Source organism: Misgurnus anguillicaudatus, chromosome 6 (genome assembly GCF_027580225.2).
Source record: "Misgurnus anguillicaudatus chromosome 6, ASM2758022v2, whole genome shotgun sequence".
NCBI classification, from domain to species: Eukaryota; Metazoa; Chordata; class Actinopteri; order Cypriniformes; family Cobitidae; genus Misgurnus; species Misgurnus anguillicaudatus.
The window spans coordinates 14633514-14655594 of NC_073342.2; the positions used below are offsets into that span (position 1 = coordinate 14633514).

The window sequence follows — 22081 nt, forward strand, 5'->3', positions numbered from 1 at the left end:
GGAAAATAAAATATATACTGTATGTATCTAGGATACAAGTATGTAGTTTTTACCTAAATGCCATTGTGAACCATATAACAGCCATTAGCAGAGTAGCGAGTCTTAGATCACGACCAAACAGGGACAAAACATTTCTGATGACCTGCACACAAAATAGTTCACATTTAAATGACATATGGAAAAATAAGTACGCATCATAGCAATCCATATACATATAGAGGTGCAAAAGAATTAGATGTAAAGTTTACCAGTTTGGTCAGTGTCAAAGTCCGAACAAACCATCTCTGAAAAGCTGTTCCAGTCGCAGTCTGAATCTCAATAAACTCGTCCTCTTGTGTCTTTGGAGTCTTGATATGTGTTACCTGGATCAGTAAAGTTTTAAATACATAAATCTTTACTCATTAAAAAAATCTCATCAATCTCACTCTCAGAAAAAAAAGCAAAAAGTTTTTAAAAAGTCCTAATATGTACCATATTAGTACAGATGTGTGCCTTTGAGGTACCAGTTTGCACCAAGCATGCCGCACAAGCCCTGAAAAGTGAAGCCAAAACGTCTCGATCGACCCCCAGTGACTGGTCCCAGTATAGGTCATACACCCCGCCTCCCCATGTTATTCAATGGGACCAAATAAACAATTTAATTACACTTTAATTATCTTTTTTCCGAAGCTGGTTTCTGTCATTTAGGTAAGGAATAATTGACGACAGGCCATTGAATTATAAGAAAATAATGCACACCAAGGTGGTAATGCGGCACGACGCGAAGCGGGTGTGCATTATTTTCAAATAATTCAAAGAACCGGAGTCAATTATTTCGCTTATACCACGGTTACCACAAACATTGCTTTGGTGCCTACTTTTAAGACATTTGAAAAGTTAGGTGTGCGGTTTACAGAAAAATAATCAACACCCATAGAACATTTCTCAGCCAATCAGAATGCAGCATTCAACAGACCCGTGGTATAATGTAGTTTTTATCACTCTGATGTAAATTCAAGTGTTTGTTTTTAAAATAAGTTTGTTTTTAGTTAGTTATTTAATGCTATAAAAACGGTGGTGTCACTTCATGATTGACAGCTGTGATATGCGCGTTCTGCGAGAGCGATGGCGGGGCCATGATTTCACAGTTTTACTTCCTGCTCACTACTGCGCAGGACTGGTCCTGAGATCGCTACTGCGCAAACTCAAGACCCAAGATGTCAGCGCCGTATCGGGACACTGACGGCTTCACTTTTCACCAATGGAAGAGAACGAACGTGCGTCGTCCATCTTTTTTTACAGTCTATGGTTTGCACTTTTATGACGCTTTTCCATTGCATAGAATCCGATGGGTAAGGTCACTTAACTTTAGCTCAGTTAGCTTTTCCATTGAGTTTAGTATCACTTCAGAGTTGGAAGGATTATAGGCATGCCATTATATTTGAGGTTCCTACTGCTGTGACATCATACAAAAAGTGGGAGCGAGCATCAGGGAGCATCGTTGGAATGCAGTGTTTCCCATACATTCATTTATTTGAATGAATGCCCCCAATCAAAATTGACCACCACAAATAGATGTTTGCAGATCGCATTTATCACTACCCCTGTCTCACATGACAGTTTCTGTACAAACACCCATGGCGTCAGTCGACACACTCCACTGAGCTTCATTTAAAGCGGAATTGAACCCTAGACATTTTAGCCTGTTATTAGGGGTAATTTATTTCCATTTTGCATTTTACATGAAAAAAAAAGAAATTTGCACGATTTCGCTAAATTCGCTTCAACACACTAAAATAGTTTGTTAAAGCGAATTTTTGTAACGGTCTTTGATGGACTCAATTAACCAGAACGCACTGCGTGAAACCCATATAACCAAGGATTGATGCAGCCTTCAGGCTTGTTCTACTTCATGCTGCGCCACAAGAACCAGCAGCCGGATGCATCAAAGTTCCACGAGAGCGATTTAAAAGCAAACTCCTCCGTATGACTTCGCGAATGGCTCTTGCTGTACTTTGACGCCATCCGGCTGTCGATTCTTGCGACACCGCATGAAGTCGAGCAAGCCTAATAGCTTCTTTTACCGCTCAACTTGCTCTCAAATCAATCATCTTGCCTCAAGACCCGCCCCAATTTAGAACGTTCAGAATATGTAGTCGTGCATTTTTCTTCCGATGATTTGACGACGTATTGTAGTGGAAAAGCCCTTAAAAGTGAGCTGACCCAACCCGTGGGCAGCCTACTAGGCAATGGAGAATCCAAAGTGTACTTTTTGAAAAGGTACCATCCCAGTTACAACATTTTGTACCATCTTGTATCTTTTTTCTGAGAGTGCATGATAGACAGCAGTGCACAGGATCAAGACATTGATAAACATTGTGATATACTGACATTATTTATGTAATTGCAGATGCTTTTATCCAAAGTGAATTTCAATGCATTCAATTTATTTCTTATCAGTATGTGTTCCCAACATACAGTATGGATTTACAGCTCTCAAGAGACAGACTTACAGTAAACACTCTCTCTGGTTCTCCTTTCGCTCTCCAGTTGGTATCATGGACCTGTTTCAGAATCATCCAAGCCTCATCATGTTTGGCGTGCTGGAAGAGTCGATGACATTGATGTCACAGATGTGTAATTTTTACAAACTGGCTATGTAAACACGAGATTGTTTGAGATTGACAACATAACAGCTGTGCACGCAGTGTTGGGGAAAGTTACTTTTTACAGTAAAAGTATTGCATTACAATATTTGCGTTAACTAATTGCGTTACTTAGTTACTTTTCATGCAAACGATACTTTTTAGTTACTTTTGCGTTACTTTTTCTTGGCTGATGCTTGATCTCTTTCAGGCCTTGCAGGTGTTTTTTATGACTGAAAAGTTCTGCATTTAGAAATTGTGTATTTCATCACAAAAATGTCGAGCTCTGGCCTGCCATCTCAGTTTCTGACTCAAACGGTTCCCACACAGGCATGTACGCATAGAGTGCATAATGTGACAACGTTTAGTTTAATTCAGTACATAATTTTTTTTATCGAATTAATTAAACAAAAAAAGTAACTTGCATTACTTTTTTGAAAAAGTAACTCAATAATTAATGTATACATTTAAAAAGTAATGTGTTACTTTAATCGTTACTTCAGAAAAGTAATATTTTTATTATTACATAATTAATATTATTATGTAATGCACGTTACTTGTAATGCGTTACCCCCAACACTGTGTGCACGTTTATAAATACAGTTTGCTATATTTATACAAAAAAGAGTGACTCAAAAACTGTCTGTAGAGGATGAATGAAAAACTGAAGTAAAGAGTTTTATTAGAGGAACCTACATAAAAAAGAAAGTAGTATATAATAGTGATTATACGTAAACATACTTGGTAATCAGAATTTTATTTGAATTAATTTCCAAATGGTATTAACAAAATGTAGCTACTGTGTTTTGCCCGAGGAGCAACCTTCTGATCTCTCTGATGAAGCCAACATGGAAGTGACTTACTGACTTTTTCCATGTTCAAGTGTTATAATTGGTCTCTCAACCATTAAAATGTAAAAAAAGATCAACCTAGTAACTTAGCTTGTGTAAACCATTCTCTGCAAGCAGGTGAAAACATAGGTAATTGAAATATGGCTCCCCCTGTGATGTCAGAAAGGGATAATACACCTACAAAGTGCCAATTTTAACATGCTGTAATAAATTATCTACATATGTACTCTGAGGACACCAAAGATATATTTTACATCTTAAAAAAGTCTTGTGAAATGTCCCCTTTAAGCCTAGAAGCCACTTGAGTGAGTGTCCGCTCAGCTCCACCCACATTCCGCCTATTTGGCAATTTTCGGTTATCCGGGAGTGACCCGCAGTAACGTGTTCGCCAAGATGGCGACGACCGGCTCCGCCCACTTTTGGCTTAAATAATGCTCTTTAGAAACTTGACGTCATACGTCCATGTTTTATACAGTTTATGGTTTTGGCTAAGCACCCCTCTACTGATATAGCAGAAATTTGGTTACATACCTCCAGCAGAAACCGGGGACTCTCTGGCATGAACATCAGTCCGATCAAAGATGCTATTGCTGGGAGAGCACAGACCAACACAAACACCCTCCAGCTGTGAAACTGAAACTCTGTGCCCATACTGAAACCCCAGCCTAAAATACAAAACAATGCTATAGTAGTAAATAATAAACAAAACCATGCATTCCTTGATGTTTGGATTTGTGCTGTATGTGTAACATTTCTAAGGTAAATTTTGTATATATACCATATCTAGGGATGATTCCCCAAGCGGTGAAGGACGCATAGATGCCCCCCATCATCCAGAACATGCAGAGCCAGCTGAGATGTTCCCCTCTCTTATCCATCTGCAGGAACTCAGAAAAGTACGAGTACACGATTGGGACGGAGCCCCCGATCCTTAAAAAAACACAGGAACGGATGCTTTTGAAACATAGAGAGTGTACAATGTTTTTATTATGTTGGCTTATTTGTTATGTGGCATATCATTCTTTTCAATAATGCACTGTGATGCATAAAAGCTTAGTAAATAGCCACAGGAGAAAAGTATTTTAAAGTGACCTATGATGTGCCAAATAGACTAAGAGCTCTTAAATCAGTACTGTAATCACCATCCTGACTCTATCGGATTAAATTGCATTGTTGTGTTGAGGGAGAGAGTCTCAACATTACTTATATACACACAGACTTCATATTTAATTAGACAGAATGTGATATTTTCAGGGCGAATATACAACTTTCAAGGTGGACAGCAAACCTTTTGTCTTCTCTATTCTTCAAGGCAAATACTGTATATATATATTTTTATTTTTCAATATTGAATTTAAGGTACTTTATTGGCATGATTTCATGTACTAACAATATTGCCAAGCATATGTGACACTGGAACACAAAACTAATCATAAGTCGCATGGGTATACTGTATTTGTAGCAATAGGCAACAATGCATTGTAGGGGTCAAAATTATCGTTTTTTTTTATTATCATTAGGATATTAAGTAAAGATCATGATCCATGAAGATATTTTGTACATTTAAATATACCAAAATGTATTTATCATTAGTAATATGTGTTGCTAAGGACTTCGTTTAAAGTGATGGTTCACCCAAAAATGAAAATTCTGTCTTTTTTATCCTAAAACTGTATGAATTTCTTTTTTCTGATGAAAACAAAAGAAGATATTTTGATAAATGATGGTTAGCACACAACTGATGAAAAAAATAATATGATCAAAATATCTTCTTCGTCATTTATCACAATATTTCCATAATATTTGTTTTCCTACTATGGAAGTCAATGGTTACAATCAGTTGTGTGCTTACCATCATTTATCAAAATATCCTCTTTTGTGTTCATCAGAAAAAAGAAATTCATACAGATTTAGAACAACATGAGAATGAAAAAATCATGACAGAATTTTCATTTTTAGATGTATTAAAGGTGCAGTGTGTAATTTTTAGAAGGGTCTCAGAAATGCTAAATAATATACAAAACTATATTATCAGTGGTGTATAAAGGCCTTTCATAATGAACCGTTGTGTGTTTATTACCTCAGAACGAGACGTTTTTATCTACATACACTGAGGGTCCCCTTACACGGAAGTCGCCATTTTGTGCCACCATGTTTCTACAGAAACCCTTAATGGACATTTTTTTACCAAGTTGTCCCCAATGACATGTTTGTCCGGTGGTGGCTACCGTAGCTTCTCTATGTAATTAAAAAATGAGGGGTAAGCAGTGGCCTGAGCCATTGGTTGCAATTCACCAGCATCTCACCACTAGATGCTGCTAAAATTTACACACTGCACCTTTAAAGATGATTTTTTCAATATTTAGATTTTTGCACCCTCTGATTTTCAAATCTTGGCCAAATATTGTTATATCCTAACAAACCATACATCAATGGAAAGCTTATTTGTGACCCGTCTTGGCAAAATTAGTCAGAATGCTCTCAGTTTCATTTTTAACAACAGGCAAAAAAAAGTATAAATTTCAGTTTTGGTCGAAATTGAGTTTTTTATAAAAATAAGTAAGCCCTCGTCTAGTGACCCCAATGCTCTGAATAGTCATTAAACATCTTAAATTATCTTTATTTGTACGTTTTCTGCGAGGTGTACCGTCCTAAATGCGAAAACAATCTTCCTCGTGCTAACTAACAGATCTGAAGCTTCCACACAGATGCGCGAGTGAGCGCGATATATACACATACAGAATTACAGTTTTAAAAATATCTGTTTTGACAAAAATTCACACAGATATAAGCTATGTCATGTCTTAAGTAAATGTTTGGTTAACTGGGAAAAATATCTGATGTGTAACATTATATTAGATCATTGCATACGGGAAGATGATGTCACACCACCTTCTGTGCATGCGGGTCACTTCAGGGCCATTTCCGGTTCACACATCAGCAAAACACTTCACACACATTTCAGCAAAAAATCTGAACTGAGCATTAAGATTATACACACAAAAACAATGTTCTCTCTCTCTCTCTCTCTCTCTCTCTCTCTCTCTCTCTCTCTCTCTCTCTCTCTCTCTCTCTCTCTCTCTCTCTCTCTCTCTCTCGGCCATAACTGATCTTGATGCTATAAAGGAGCTTTGTGTGAGGTCATGAACATTTATTTTCTGCACATTTTCTATGTATTTACGTGTTACTAAGTGTGACTTTCACTGCTTGATGTTTTTTTAAAAGTCCTAAAGTTGATTTCAAAAGACAGTTTCTCTCCCCAGCTCACCCAATGCCCGAGAATAGCCTGAAGAAGAGGAAGAATCCGTATCCCTGCGCGAATGAAGAGAAGAAAGCAGAGATGCAGTTCATGGCCAGGACGATAATCAGACATTTCCGTCTGCCCACTTTGTCAGCCAGGCCGCCCCATATAAAAGCTCCCAGCATCATTCCCAGGAACACTATCAGACCTGAAGGAGAAACGTGAGATTGAATGACACATACACAAATAAAGCTATGAATGATGTGGTAAACTAAAATCTCTTTGATGGATAGAAGTATTTTACAGTAAGTATACGCTCTGTGGACCACTGTGTTAAATAGAAAATATATTTTTTATGTTTGGAGCCCCTGGTTTGTCTTTTGGACTGCATGAGTGGCAAACCCATTCTCATGAATTGCGTATGAATCAACCCAGTCTCACCCGACGACACTTGACCATTCGTCAATATGTGACGCGGAGGGTATACCTTTCGCGTCATTTTTTGACGAACTGGGGACTTCAATACTATTACGTCCGTTGCATTCTCTTCTCCTATTTTCTTACCATTTTCGCGTCGGTTTAGGGTTAGATTTACATAATGACATCCCTACCCAAACCTAACTCTAACCCCAACGCCAGGTGACAACTGTTTCTAACCCCAACGGCAGGTGACAACTGTTTAATTTCGCGTACACTGTTTAATTTCGCGTACACTGTTTAATTTTGCGTAATCTAACCCTAAACCGACGCGAAAATGGTAAGAAAATAGGAGAAGAGAATGCAACGGACGTAATAGTATTGAAGTCCCCAGTTCGTCAAAAAATTACGCGAAAGGTATACCCTCCGCGTCACATATTGACGAATGGTCAAGTGTCGTCAAATATTGACGACATGGGGTGAGACTGTGTTACATGAATAGCAGGCCTTGTGAAAAGTCGTGCAATGCAAAAGTCAAATTTTGCATGCAGTCCTTTTATTTCACTTAATACCACACATCTTTTAGTGTCATTTTATGTATTGGTTTCTACATTTTTTTGGCCCTGGGGTTGGGGTTAGAATGACTTTCTGTTACATTTCAGACATCTTACCTAAACCAAATCCCAAATCTAAACCCAGCCCCAAGCGATAATGGTTTAAAAATAGAAAGATATTAAGAAACCTATTCATAAAATGACACGAAAAGATGGCGGTACTCGGTAAATGGGAAGGACTGGCCTATATGCATGCAAAATTATCATATACATGCAAAATTTGACTTTTATGCATTAAATGATTGCAAGTGCTATTTTTACACAATTGATGAGAATGGTTAGGAGAGACAGACAAGAGAGCAAGATAGACATACTATTCCAGTGCCTCTAGAGGGCAGACATTACCTTGTTTTCTTGTTAGGTTGCAAGAAATATTCTGACACGCGACAAATGAATGTACTGTTCACTTTAAAGCATTTTTCTCGAATGCAATTAAACAGACATTGACCGTGCATGTGAGTTTTTTAAATTACATGAAAGTATTTACGACTGCAAGTTCAGAAATGGTCAGAACCAATTGAAGGTAAAACACAGTTCCAGAAATAAAGAATAAGAACATCAAACGAGCAGCTGTAAGGTTAAGTGATTGCAATAAAAGGGTTTGCGGTCCTGTGGTCAGTAATGGCTGTCAATGGGTGTTCAGGGGCTATTGCAGGATTTACAGGTGTGTGACTCATAACACTTTTAGTGAATGTACTAGGGTGCTCATTTTAGAAGAACAGAAGAAAAACTGACAGGCAATATGAACCTTTCAGGAGTCTTAAAATGACAAAGAAAGCACTTTAATAATATTCCAGTAGATTAGCAGTTGTTAAAAAGGCTTTAAATAAGCCTTTATTTAACAACCATTCAAAATTTTACGTCAATGAAATTAAAGAAATTGCGACAATTTTACAGAGTCAAAGCAGCTATTATAATGCTTTTAAAAAAAGTGACAAATTATAAGCCTAGCAAAATTTGACTTCAAAACATTTTCAGAAATTGCTACACTTAGACATCAGCGGAAATTATTAAAAAAGATTAAAGTGATAAAATGTTATTGTCTTTATTTATTATTTTTTATTTTATTTTTTGTTGGTTTAATTCGATCTTTTTAAAAATGAATAATTTAAGGTGCTTTTTATTATTTGTTCCAGGGGTCCACCAGAAAATGTTAAAAGAGAATAGACAAAGAAAAATTGTCGACAAAAAATATTAAGTTTGTAAAAAAATTGCTGTCTTTATAATTTCATAACTATTGATCTAAAACTGTTTAAATGTTTCTTTATAAAAATATAGATATATATTTAAGAAAAGGGGTACCTCCATAATGGTTCATCATATGTGGGGGTCCCTGCCATCAAAAAGTTTAAAAACTCCTGACTTAAATTGTTTTAAATGTTAACAGCTTTTAAAGGGGACATGAATATCTGACTTTTCCATGTTTAAGTGCTATAATTGGGTCTTCAGTGATTCTATCAACCTAGAAAATGTGAAAAAGATCAACCCAGTAACTACGTTTTGGTAAACCATTCTCTGCAAGCATGTAAAAAAATAGGTAATTGAAATTTGGTTCCCACTGTGATGTCAGAAGGGGATAATACCGCCCCTTAATCTATCTAAATAAATAATTTGTTACTATGAAGCCACAACTAATATGCCAATTAATTACATTGTTATATTTATTTATTTATTTTGGAAAAAAATTAATTCACAAACAAAAATTATTGTAGCCTATATTTCCACATTTTAAATCTGTTAAAAACAAGAACAATTTAAGATTTTTTCTGTAATACCACTAATGCATGATGTTTTCCTATGCCTTTGTCAACTTTTTATATTTTATTTATTTGTTTACTTTTCTTATTGTATTTGTTTATCTTTTCCCTTATTTTATTTGTGAAACTTCACATGTATAATGTTTGTGATTTCATTGTTTTATTTCCTGTTCATTCTGTTTTATATGTAAAAAGTATTAAGCATTAATAAAAAAATCTGCACTATCCAACGACGGCATTGCCATTTAGTGCAGAGATCTGCTCATTTGCATTTAAAATGACACCCAGAAACGACACAATTTTGCTCACACCTACAAAGTGGCAATTTTAACAAACTAAATTTCACGAAAGTCATCTCTGCACACACATAAATAGCCTAGTTCAGTCATTCAAGTTTTACAGATATTCCCCTTTGGTTCATTTATGAAAGATTTAGGGATATTAAAGTGATTTTAAAGTAGGACTCCCAGCTGCCTGCAGAGAAAGTGTATAAAGAAAATGAATCTGCTCATGGTCTATTCTGAAACATATATCAGTGTTACTATATTAGTATACACAGTCTCATACTTTTTGCCTTAAATGTGGCCTGGTGGGTACTGCATACGGTTACACTTAAAATCTTTTCTGCATTTGGATTTAGGTCCATGCATGTTTACACATCTACTTTGTGTTTCTTAAACTAAGCATCGTTATATTTGATCTACAGGGTTGCATTGACAGACATTGATCGTCTGGCATGAAGTACAGATGGTCGTGTGGTTTGTTGAGAACACGGCAGCATATGGAACTGCGCTAACGTTATCCCCCACTGCTCAGCATGACAACCATCCCAGCTTTCCATTGGTCAGCCTTAATCCAGCGAGTCACACAGTCGTGACTGTTTCTGATCCAAAATGAGGGTCTGAATGCTTAGACCCTGTCATTCATTTTGTATCGTTATTCAGAATTGCATAAAAATTATTAATCTGTTTTTTTTGGGATGTTAAAATTATTTATAGTAATATGGAAAGGCATTTGGGATTTTTTGGTTGATTTCCAAAAATTAAAGCGTTGTAGCTCTTTGGTGCTTTAAAAACATTGCCGTTGACAAGCATAGCAGATGTTTTGTGTGTGCTTCACCGACCCATTTGTTTGACATAATGCTATTTTTATAGTAAAGAGTTAAAGGGTATAGCAGATTAACAATTTTTAGGGTTGTGCCAATTTAGTGAGAAGCTAAATTTAAGCAATTTGTATTTTATTCAGTACCAAAAACTAACAATGACCAAAATATTTGCTTAGTATTTACAGTATTTGCCTTGGTAAATGTATAAATATGCTTTTTAGTTCATTAATACTGTCTATATGTAAAATACATTAACCAAGATTAATACATTCTAAATGTTATTTTTTTAATAAAAGCATGAACCAATTTTATTAACAAATGAAGAGTTTCGTTGCAAAATGAGATAACCATCGTTTTTTTAATTGTTCAGAAATCTAGTTTTTTTGGTTGTGCATTCCAATTAATTTCAATGCAACTGCAGTTGGTTTGTTTTGATTTAAACCTTCATAACTTAAAAAATACAGCTAAGTAGCACCATAAAACAAAATAATAACATGATAACATAATAATAAACATGTTTTGACAAAAATGTTAAAAAATGGATTTATCTCGTTTTGCAACGAAACTCTTCAAATACAAAAAAAACATGCACATTTGAACACACAGCCTTGCAAAGCAAAATTCACAGTTACTATTTTTACTATTGTGATGCCAAAATTTACATCATGCGTACTGTGGACCCTTGCATATGCGTAAAAACTGAACTATACTTCTAGCTTTACACATTTTGAACTTCTATCTATCTTCGTTTTTTTAAGTTAAGTTCCTGATCAGCACAAGGTACACTGTAAAGGTAGTGACGGAGCATTGAGAAATGAATATAACCCGATGTTTATTGCAGTGAGACGTCTACGTGGGTCTAGGATAATGTATCAGCGCAAGGTCAGGAGCAAAGCCATCGATCTGCCGGGCAGCTGCTGACTCAGTTTTTCTCTGCGACGGCTGCGCAGGATAGAAAGTGCTCACTCATTCCCTGATGCTCACAACAGTTTTTACCTTCTTGCAACCCACTTGTGCACACACATCAATATCATTTAACCACAAAGGGATGCATTAAAATGGTCACGTTTGGTACTTTCATGGTACACAACAAGATAAGCAAATGTTTTTAATACCCTTTTGACACAGCGATTCCGGAAAGTACACTGATAATGTGTCCTGGGATTTGTCCCGGGATCGTTTGATTTTGGTTCATTCACACTGCCAGTGATCACACATCCAATAAAGATCTTGTAAAAACCCAGAGTATAGTTAGTTTTTTACATGTATGCGACTGTACGCATGCGGTCGAATGCACAGCCTTGTACGCCTTGTAATATACATGTACAAAGACGTTTGACGCATGCGCATTGCGACAAAATGCAATGCATCGCCTGAGCTACTTAGGCACTGTCACAAATGGCACACCTGCTACCCAGTCTCACGAAATTTCGTTATATAGTCACGTAACTTTTTGATTCTATTTCGTGATATTATCACGAATTTCCGCGTTTATTCGTGATTGTATAACGAATTTCTGTTTACGTGTCATTTTCACATATTGGTTACTCAACTGCTTTTTCCTATTTTCAAACCATTGTCGCTTCGGTTTAGGGTTAGCTTTGGTTTGACAAAACATTTGAGTAACCAATACATGACAATGACACATAAACAGAAATTTGTGATACGATCACGAAAAAAACTCGGAAATTCGTGACAATATCACGAAAAAAGAATAAAAAAGTTACGTGACTATAGCACGAAATTTCGTGAGACTGGGCTGGCACTTCCTGTGCATTTTCGTTCTCGTGGCCTTAAATTGCGGGTGCTCCGAAGTGTGCTCATCAGCGCAGTCTTCGGCGAAGCCCGCACTGCAGCAGGCTTCGAACACTTTACCAACCCAGAAGTCCTTGCGAAAGAGCAATCAGATCAATCAGACGACGGATAGGAGGAGTTCACACTTATGGGCAACTTCTCTTCCTCTTTCCAGCGTGACACTCGAGGCTGTCCCAAAATACGACTCCGGTGTGCCCTCGTGGACCCGCGTGAAGGGTCTCTACGGTCTGCACTACATGATGTCATCAAAGTGTGGACTCTGAGGAAGTCCATAAGTGTGCCATTTGGGACAGGGCTTTATTACATTCTCATGTAGGTGCATGTGTGAAGTACATGTACAACGTATGCAGGGTTTCAAAAATCCAGCGGTGCACATACAGTATGCGCGCACTCTTCTGATGACGAAAATTGCGTCATGTGCACTATACTTATAGACACGTAACTTCAGGGTGTGATATGTAATGTACACTGTTAGAAAATTCATCAAAAAAGGGTACCTAGGTGTCACGGGGGCAGTACCCTTTTAAAAAAGTACAACTTCGCACCTAAAGAGTTCATATTAGTGCCTCAATATCGGTACCAAAAGTATACATATATGTACCTAAATGGAACATATTCAAGAATATAGCCCCAGTGACAGCTAGGGACCATTTTTGTGACTTTTTTCTGAAGGTATAATTTAATTTTGACATCACACGAGTCATTACTACAGTACAACACACCCCTGACGGCACTGTTCCTATACACAAGACAGGTTCCGGAACTGATCCTGGCAATGTTACTAGGTCCCCACCCTGGGATCGATCCAATGATCAATTTCATAACGGCAATGATATTACACAGCGTCTGAAAATGTCCCCTTGGTAACTTTCAATAGCAGGGGACTATTTTCAGGCACTGCGTAATATCATTGCGCCTCCTGCAGTCAGGTTACGGCAGTAAAGTCCTTGATTATTACGCCAGAAGGAGAGTATAGTTCCTAGCCATATCTGACTAGAAAATCGCAATTTTTTATTTTCTGTCGGTCTTTGTACACAATGTAACTACAGAAGAGTCAAGTTTTAAATAGGAAAAATATCGAAACTCTTTGGTTATTTTTGAGCGCGATGCTAATGCTAATGCTAATCAGATTCAATGGATTATGCTAAACTATGCTAAAAGTGCTACCACCAGACCCGGAGATCGGCTGAATGGATTCCAATTAAATGTTTAACTCTAGAGGAGCTGGTAAATGAGCATATTTTCAAAAAAGTGGAGTGTACCTAGTCTGGCTGCATGTTGTCTGTAATAGGAATTATAAAGTAGATTTATCAAAAAGACCTCTGGAATTGAGGCCTAACTCAGGCAATTGACAGCAAAAATATTTCAAGGTCACTTTTTCAGACTCCAAATTAAATAGCTGTATTAATCAAAAGGTTGTTTAGAAATACTCCGTCATCAGAATTAGTTTTTAATTTGTGTTTTGTCGCCTGATGTAATTGAAATAACCTCAGTCATTATTTCAGTAAAGACAGTGACAAACTGCAGTACAGTTTTCTGTCCCAAATCTCTAATATACCCAGTATATTGTCTGTCAGTGAGTGATTTATAAATCATCTCATTTCTGCATTGACTCTTTTAGTTTTTCATCTCCGGATTTAGTTTGACTTTAGTCAGTTTTAGCTTAGGGAATCACAAGTCAGTTTTCCCTGACTGCTTCCCTAAGCAAATGTAAATGAATGTAACGCATCTCAGTTATGGAGTGTGCCATTAGCTAATTTGAGAACAGTCCTAATTGATGATATTCCTGAGTACCAGCTGGCTAATATTGACTGGATGCCAATACTCAAGACTGTCTTAATTCACAAAATAACCAGAATTAATTAGACTGAAACTTTTCATCAATGTGCATGTGAAACAGCATCCAAGTATGGCATTTAATTCAGACGATTTTGCCAGGTAGCTTTTTTGTAATGAAAAAGAGTAAATTGTAAAAGTCCAGACAGTATCAAAGGATTACTTTCAGTGGCGGTCGGTGAATACTTTTTCGAGGGCGCACGATGAAAGCTCACACAACATGTATGTAGCCCATCATGTGTGTGGTTCGTCATTTCAAAATATGTGTTCTGTGCGTCGAGTGATCCTGTGTGCATCACGTGTCTTGTCAAAATAAGTGCTTGCTGCAGACGCACGTTAAGGGTTTATGATAAAAGAGAGGCTGGCGTTTGGCAGATACTCACATAATCTCATGCGTAATCAGAGTTTACTGTTAAGTGAGTGTCTAGCATGTATTTTGTGAATGTAAGCGTCTCTTTTATCATAAACGGTTTTGACGCGTGTGCAGCAGGCACTTATTTTGACGAAACATGTGATGCACATGGTTCACATGACGCAACAAACACATATTTTGAAAACGCAAGCAACACACATGACACTCCGAACACATTTTTTGAATTTGCGCCCCTCGGAAGAGCACCCACGAGCCGCCACTGATTCTTTTTTGCCATTAACATTAGCGTACTCTGTCTTCATTTCATTTCCAATAGTTGATGCAGAGATTATAATGATTTTTGCTACTGTAAATAATGTTGCTGTAGTTTTGCATCTGTTTGCCAGTAACTAACAGTAACTTGCAAATTTTTGTTATTTATTGGCAAAAGTTTGTTTAAAGTTAAATCAACATTAAACATTAAAGGAATAGTCTACTCATTTTCAATATTAAAATATGTTATTACCTTAACTAAGAATTGTTAAGAATCGGCAAAACAGCTCCCAGTAATATTGTAATTTCTAAAGAAATTTTTAAGTGTATGTTTTTATTTTTATTATTATTAATAGTGGTTATGTTTTGAAATTAAACAAACACATACGAACAAACAAACCTTTTTTTACGATTTTTTTTACTTTCGCACCAGTGACGTAAAAATTAGGGGTGTGGTTTCGAGTGTTATTCTTACTATTTTGTGTGGTTGTACTGTTTAGTATAAATCAAATTCATACGAACCCATTACACCGTGAAATAGTTATGTTTTCACGTTAGGTTAAACACACTTAAACTGCTTAGATAATTGTATGTAGTAAACAATAGTAAGCGAAAAATCACGTTATTGAACGAAAAATTCACGACTTCACTACATTGCATATTAAATCATATCAGTTTAGTCTACGAAGTGTAAATTATGATATCAGTTTCAAATAACTATGAACTAAATTGAATAAATCAATATAAATACTGCAGACATGTCAAGGGCAATGGCGGCTCGTGAATGCTCTTCCGAGGGGCGCAATTTCAAAATACGTGTTCGGAGCGTCATGCTCGTGTTTTCAAAACATGTGTTCGTTGCGTCATGCGAACCACGCGCATCACGCGTCCCGTCAAAACAAGCGCCTGCTGCACACGCGCCAAAACCGTCTATGCCAAAAGAGACGCCTACATTCACAAAATACTCGCAAGACACACCCTTAATAGTAAACTCTGATTACGCATGAGATTATGCGAGTATCTGGCAAACGCGAGCGTATCTTTTATCATAAACCCTTTAGACGCGTCTGCAGCAGGCACTTATTTTGACAAGACACGTGATGCACACAGCCCCACTAGACGCGCAGAACACACATTTTTAAATTTACGAACAACACACATGACGGGGCTACACACACATTGCGACGAACTTCGCATTGTGCGCCCTTGAAAAAAGAAGTCACCGGCCGCCACTGGTCAAGAATATAATAGCATGCCATAGCAAACATCGCCAGTCACTTACCCAGCATTCCCTTCTCAGAGTGTGACAAACACATGTCTTTCTCCGCACTGGGCAACACCAACGCCACTACAAAGCACTCGACGCTGTCTGCCATTAAAGCCAGACCCAGCACCACAAACAGGGTCCACTGGAACTTTCCATGTCCACAGTCCTCCATGATGTCCTCATATTGTTCCGCCAGCTCCTCTTGTTCTGAAATGGCGTCTGCCGTTGTTCTGGCTTTCGCTCTTGCGGCCCTCCGCGCAGCTCTGGCCTCATCTGGGTGAGGGATGCCCTGGTACTCCCCTTCATACATTTGATCGTCTTCATCGTGCCCTTCAGTGACATCGCTGGCCGCGTCTTCCTCCTGGGGAGGGTAGTCCGTCTGGTAACCGTAGCCGTCCTGTCCCTGTCCGTAAGTCCCGTAGCTGTCGCTGTCTCCTTGGTGGTAGATGTTGTTGTGGTAGGGGTCAGCCATGGTTGCAACGTCGCTCAAACCCACACAGCACTGTCAGATGCACAAACACAGGATGCTATATGGGCATAATCCTTAGTTGGGTGCTCTTATGATTTGTTTGCACTTCAGGTAAAGCTTAAAAAATCTTGAGAGGTCCTTGAGGCTTCAGTTAGATGAATCTCTTGAGTTTGGATGATCACTTCTAACTACCTGTGATTTTGGAGATGTCATGGGGCCACATGCTGAACCTGGAGATGAAAATCAACAGATCAGTTAAATCTTATATTGGATAAATGCTTTACAATTACATATATCATGCTCCACCAGTTGAGTTATGAGAACATTATCCATAAATAAGAAAATAACAAATGGTCAAAAAATGGTCCCAAGCTGTACTATTTAAAACGGTCCTTATACTGTAACATTTGTTATCAATATGTACCTTTGATGTACTAATATGAACTCTTTAGGTGCAATGAAATGTGTACTTTTTGATAGGGTACCGCGGCCAATCCAATGTCAGTTAGGGACCATTATTTTCTGATAGTGCACACATATAAAGACACCTATGGGTGCAGGTGAGTGAAACTAAACCCAGATTCATCCCAAGCAATGGCATAGAAACACCTACAAGCACTCAACCCAAAAAACACGCCGACCTCCCACTGTTTAATTGCTGTTAGCATTAGCGGCGTTTATTTCTATTTAAGCATGTCACAGCATGCTGCATTAACACTTTTTTGTTTTGTACTAGAATTCAATCTGGGCGCTTTTACACTTTTTAACAGGCTTTGTCCAAATCTGCCTTGGAGCTTTTCGTATCTTCACAGCTTACAACTCGGGGCTGTTACGAGACTCGGAGGTCTTCGCTAATGCCGCAAATGAGATTGGTCTCACTCGACATACGCCAACTGCGTTACCTCCCTCAAGCGTGGATTCTTTACAGCTCTCATTCCCTTTAACTCATATATTCACATCGCCAGAGAGCAGACAGACATGCTCTGCATGATAATGTAAATGAGTACTTCATATAATAACATCTATTCAGTCTAGTACTACATAAGGTTTGAGGTCTCATTACTCTTTTTGTGAGGTCTGTTTTGTGTGTGGGTTAATCAACGGCCCCCTAATTTAAATAGCTTTGGTGAGATCAATAAAGCACAAGTGGGATCGTCCCTTTATGAATAATAGTTCATTTAAATAATTGCATAATGAATGAGGAAGTCCACTTCTGATTAATTGGTTTCTCTAGGCATTCTACAATCATACAATTACATTCATGCATTTGGCAGACACTTTTATCCAAAGTGACCTACAGTGCATTACTAGAAATACATTTTTTAACAGTATGTGTGTTCCCTGGGTTCGAACCCATGACCTTTTCAGCTGCTAACAACACAATGCTCTACCACTGAGCTATACAGGAAACAGCTATACATACTAAAAATGAGTAGTTGACTTTACATTTAAAAAAATTCAGGAAACCCGTTGCGTGAAAAAAATTAAGTAAGCAATTTCCATACTGTTACATATCCTCTGGTAAAGATATGCAACAACCAGGATGCGCTAATTCATAATAAGTGTTCGGATTGTCACGTGTGTGGTTCCCTTTTCCAAAAGTGTCATGCGTGTGGAGAGATCCTGTGTGCATCACGTGTTTTGTCAAAAAATAAGTGCCTGCTGGAGACACGTCAAAACCGTTTATGATAAAGGAGACGCTCACGTTCCCTAAATACACGCAAGACACTCCCTTAAAAGTAAACTCTGATTACGCATGAGATTATGCGAGTATCTGGCACACGTGAGCGTCTCCTTTCAAGTTCAAGGCAGCGGGCACTTGTTTTGGCATGGCACGTGGTGCGCGCACGGTCTCTCAGAGCTCAGGACACATGTTTTGAAATGAGGAACCACACACATGACAAGCTACATACATGTTGTGACGAAATTCGCATCATGTGCTTCAAAAAAAGAAGTCACCAGCCGCCACTGGCAACAACATACGTCAAAACAACCTTACGTACATGTTAACGATATGCAAAAGGTACAAACCCCAGAGTAAATAATGATGCAAGTTATCGTCTCCAACTTAAATCTCTTTTCTTGGACTACAACAAACACATGGATTGTAGGCAACAGTTTACTTCCTGGGATTGGTGATGTAGTAAAAACCGACATTATCATAATTCCCCCCGTTTTGGACTCAGCCTGTAAGTTAACTCCTGTTAGCATTGCATTGTGACCGAATCTTTCAAACATGGTAAGGAGCATCAGAGGTATTCAGGCCAATCACAACGTACAGGTTAGCTGTCCAATCAGGGTCATGGCGCTTTTCAAATCGAATTGTTTTTTGGAGTCAACTAATATTTTAAGTTAAATGAACTCAACATTTTAAAGCAACCAGGTTAACCAAAAATTTTTTTACAGTGGAGGCAAGAAACTATGGAAAGAGCAAGGAAATGAAATATGACATCATAAAGTTGAATAAAAACTAAATTTGTCTATTTTAAATGTTTTTGTTAAAAAAAATATTGTGCCCCAAAATGTTTAAGTTACCCAAGATATCATTAAAATATTATACCCCGGGGCTGTTGAATGCTTTATTCTGATTGGTTGAGAAATGTTCCATGGCTATGCATTATTTTTCGGTAAACACACACCTGACCTGCCAAACAACCAGAGTAATATCTTAGCAATGTCTGAGGTAACAGTGATATAAGCAGGAAAATTAACTCCTTTACGGTCCTTTAATCCTTATGCTGCGTTCAGACCAGCCGCGGTAGAGGTGTCAAGCGCGATTGATTTCAATGTTAAGTCAATGTAAAGACGTCTTGATGCACGTCTGGATATCTTATGAGAATGAGACATTTAGCGCAGCGCAGCGCGACACGATTTTAGTTTTGAAAATTTGCATCTAGTTCACGCAAATGGCGCGAATTGAGCGTTGCTGCAGGAAATGCGCGATTTGAAAAATTTGAACTTTGGCAAAAAACGTGCCGCGTTAACCAAGCCGGAGCTTGCTCTAGTAGTGACATGATTACAGGAAGTGGGCATAGTCGCAGAAGCTCCTCCCATGACGCAAATTTCTGCGTGAATGACTAGAATTTCACGCACAACTTTCACGTGCGAATGAAGCGAGTAAACTCAAAATGTTCAAGCGGCAAACTAGACGCGGTAGACGCGAATTTGACGCTTCAAACGCGGCTGGTGTGAACCCATTATTACACTTTGCATCGTGCCTGTCGTCAATTATTCCTTATTTTAATAAATCTTTGTAGTCTGTAGTTCACACAGTAGTATTCAGTGGTGCAGTGCAGGCAGGGTATACGCAGGTATACAGAGTTACTCAGTATACCCACTCTGCATGGCGTATATGCATTTCTTAATATTAAAGGAACAGTATGTAGGATTGTGTCCAAAATTGGTACTGCAATCACACAACTGGTGGCCAATACACAACATGACAACATAAACATCAGTTGAGGGCTGCAACTCCACTTTTTAAATGACAATATCCTGGCTGGACCACTGTTGTCAGTGATATAAGTTTTTTAAATGAAAATTATTTCTTAATGTCTAGTGACATATCAGGGCCATTTTATGATTAATTTATATAAAATTCTTACATACTGTTCTTTAAATATTAATTTCATAATGATCAAGTCATGCAGCAATGAAAATATTAGCCCATTTCTGAGTGAACTAATTAGTATGCAAGATTATAGTCTTACATGTCGTTTATATCACAGAATGTTCAACCTTAGTTGGTCCACATTTAAAAAATGGTGGTGTAAATAAAAGAGTATACCAATTTCTCTAGGCATCACTGGTAGTACTCGATAACATTAAAATCCTACTCACAAAGGCAGAAGCTAAAAATTGGCAAATTTTGTTGAATAAAAATCCCATAGAAAATAGTGATAAACGTTTATTTTGTATTGGCACGTTTGGCCTGATACTGATGAAATGTCTGTGGTAATCAGCAATGCAGAGAATACAATTTCCCAAAGGAGTCCCAACAAGGCCTATTAGTTTTTTTTGGGGCAAAATCAATTTGTAATCATTTATGGAGACGGTGCACACCCCTCCAAATTCCAGGCCTTGTAAAACATTACTCTCCCATCTGTGCACTATACAAGAAAATCCTGGCAGAGTGTTTTACTAAACAGCTACGGCTCATTAAATGAGTTTTTAGTCAGAGGTTGTTGAAGAATGATTTATTTCTGTTTAATGCTAATGATAAATCTGTTTATTGTTCAGGAGAGGATCGCACTGACTCAAATGCGCAGTTTGGCATTTTCTCACCCTGCGGCATAAACTCTGTATACAAAGGCAAGTGAAGGTGAACATTTCCATATGGGCTCTTCTCAAAGAATCAGTAGCAGATTCATCTGACACCTTTTGCAGTAAACCTGCCTATTCCCAAACTGATTGATGAGGCAGACTTCTGGCTGTACTTTGTGAGCAGTAGTTACTATGAATATTTCAGGAGTTACTATGGCAATCAGGCAGGATCGCAATGGTCTGTGGCTAATAATACATTCAAAGAAGTGTACTGAGGAAATGTGTGATCAATGCTTGTCAAGCTCATCTCAAAATACCAGGATACTTTTAGGTGATGGTGACGCCAGTGAATGTGTAATGTCTGATGGGGAAATATACTTAGGCCACCAGTCAATACATCTTTACACTGAATTTAAAGTCTATGTGAACTGGAAGTCCCAATCGACTTCCATCTTGTGACGTATTTCCGAGTGAAACGGAATATTATGCGAGGAAAATAGTGGGGCGTGGCTTTTGTTTTCCACTGTGCTGTAATTGGATATAGAAAAGTAGGCGTTTCATTCAGAGATGGAACTGGCAGCAGACAGACAGTTGGAGGGGGCGGAGTTAATGGATGCTCCTGCCCAAGCCGTCTAGCTGATGTCAGAGGGCGAAAGTAAATATTTAGAAGTTTATGAGGGCAAAAATATAATGCCTAACATTAATAAATTGTTTATTATAAATACTGCAATATTACATAAAAAAAGAATTGTCAGTTTTGATTTCATTGGGACTTTAAAGCAGTAGAGACGTACGCACACAGCCTTAAACGCTCATTATAGTTGTGTGTACGTCCTACGGCGTAGCCGTGACAGTCTAGGATACGCGTCGGTTTTTAAATATACTTCTGGGTCGTCACCCGCATCGACATGCAAACACACATGCAGACCACTGGGAGGCAGTATCCACGCGTGTAACCACAGTAGCAGCGCGACTATCAATGAAGAAGCAGCTTGGTCAGTTTAACCCACAAACGAAGAAGAAACAATAGCTTGTTGTGTATGCCTGCGTCCAAAACCGCATATGTACAGTAGGTACTGAATAAGATGAAGTTTGTTTTACTTGCCGTTAAAACAGTATTGTATAGTATGAATCCTGGTAGTATGAATGGGATTTTCGTACGTACTACATCCACCATGTTGCTACATCACGTGACCA

The 22081-nt window shown here is 38.0% G+C and overlaps 1 protein-coding gene across 2 annotated transcripts in view; it reads right to left on the reverse strand.

The window, feature by feature from the left end:
- sv2bb (synaptic vesicle glycoprotein 2Bb) overlaps positions 1-22081 on the reverse strand; it is a 59268-nt gene that overhangs the window by 5889 nt on the left and 31298 nt on the right. For both annotated transcript variants that reach the window (XM_055192564.2, XM_055192563.2), the window contains 7 exons: positions 16168-16851; positions 6744-6924; positions 4254-4405; positions 4007-4140; positions 2493-2582; positions 249-362; positions 54-142 (listed from right to left, as the gene is read on the reverse strand). In XM_055192564.2, the coding sequence (XP_055048539.2) occupies positions 54-142; positions 249-362; positions 2493-2582; positions 4007-4140; positions 4254-4405; positions 6744-6924; positions 16168-16624 (1217 nt within the window). In that variant the 5' untranslated portion in view covers positions 16625-16851. The remainder of the gene's footprint in view (positions 1-53; positions 143-248; positions 363-2492; positions 2583-4006; positions 4141-4253; positions 4406-6743; positions 6925-16167; positions 16852-22081) is intronic.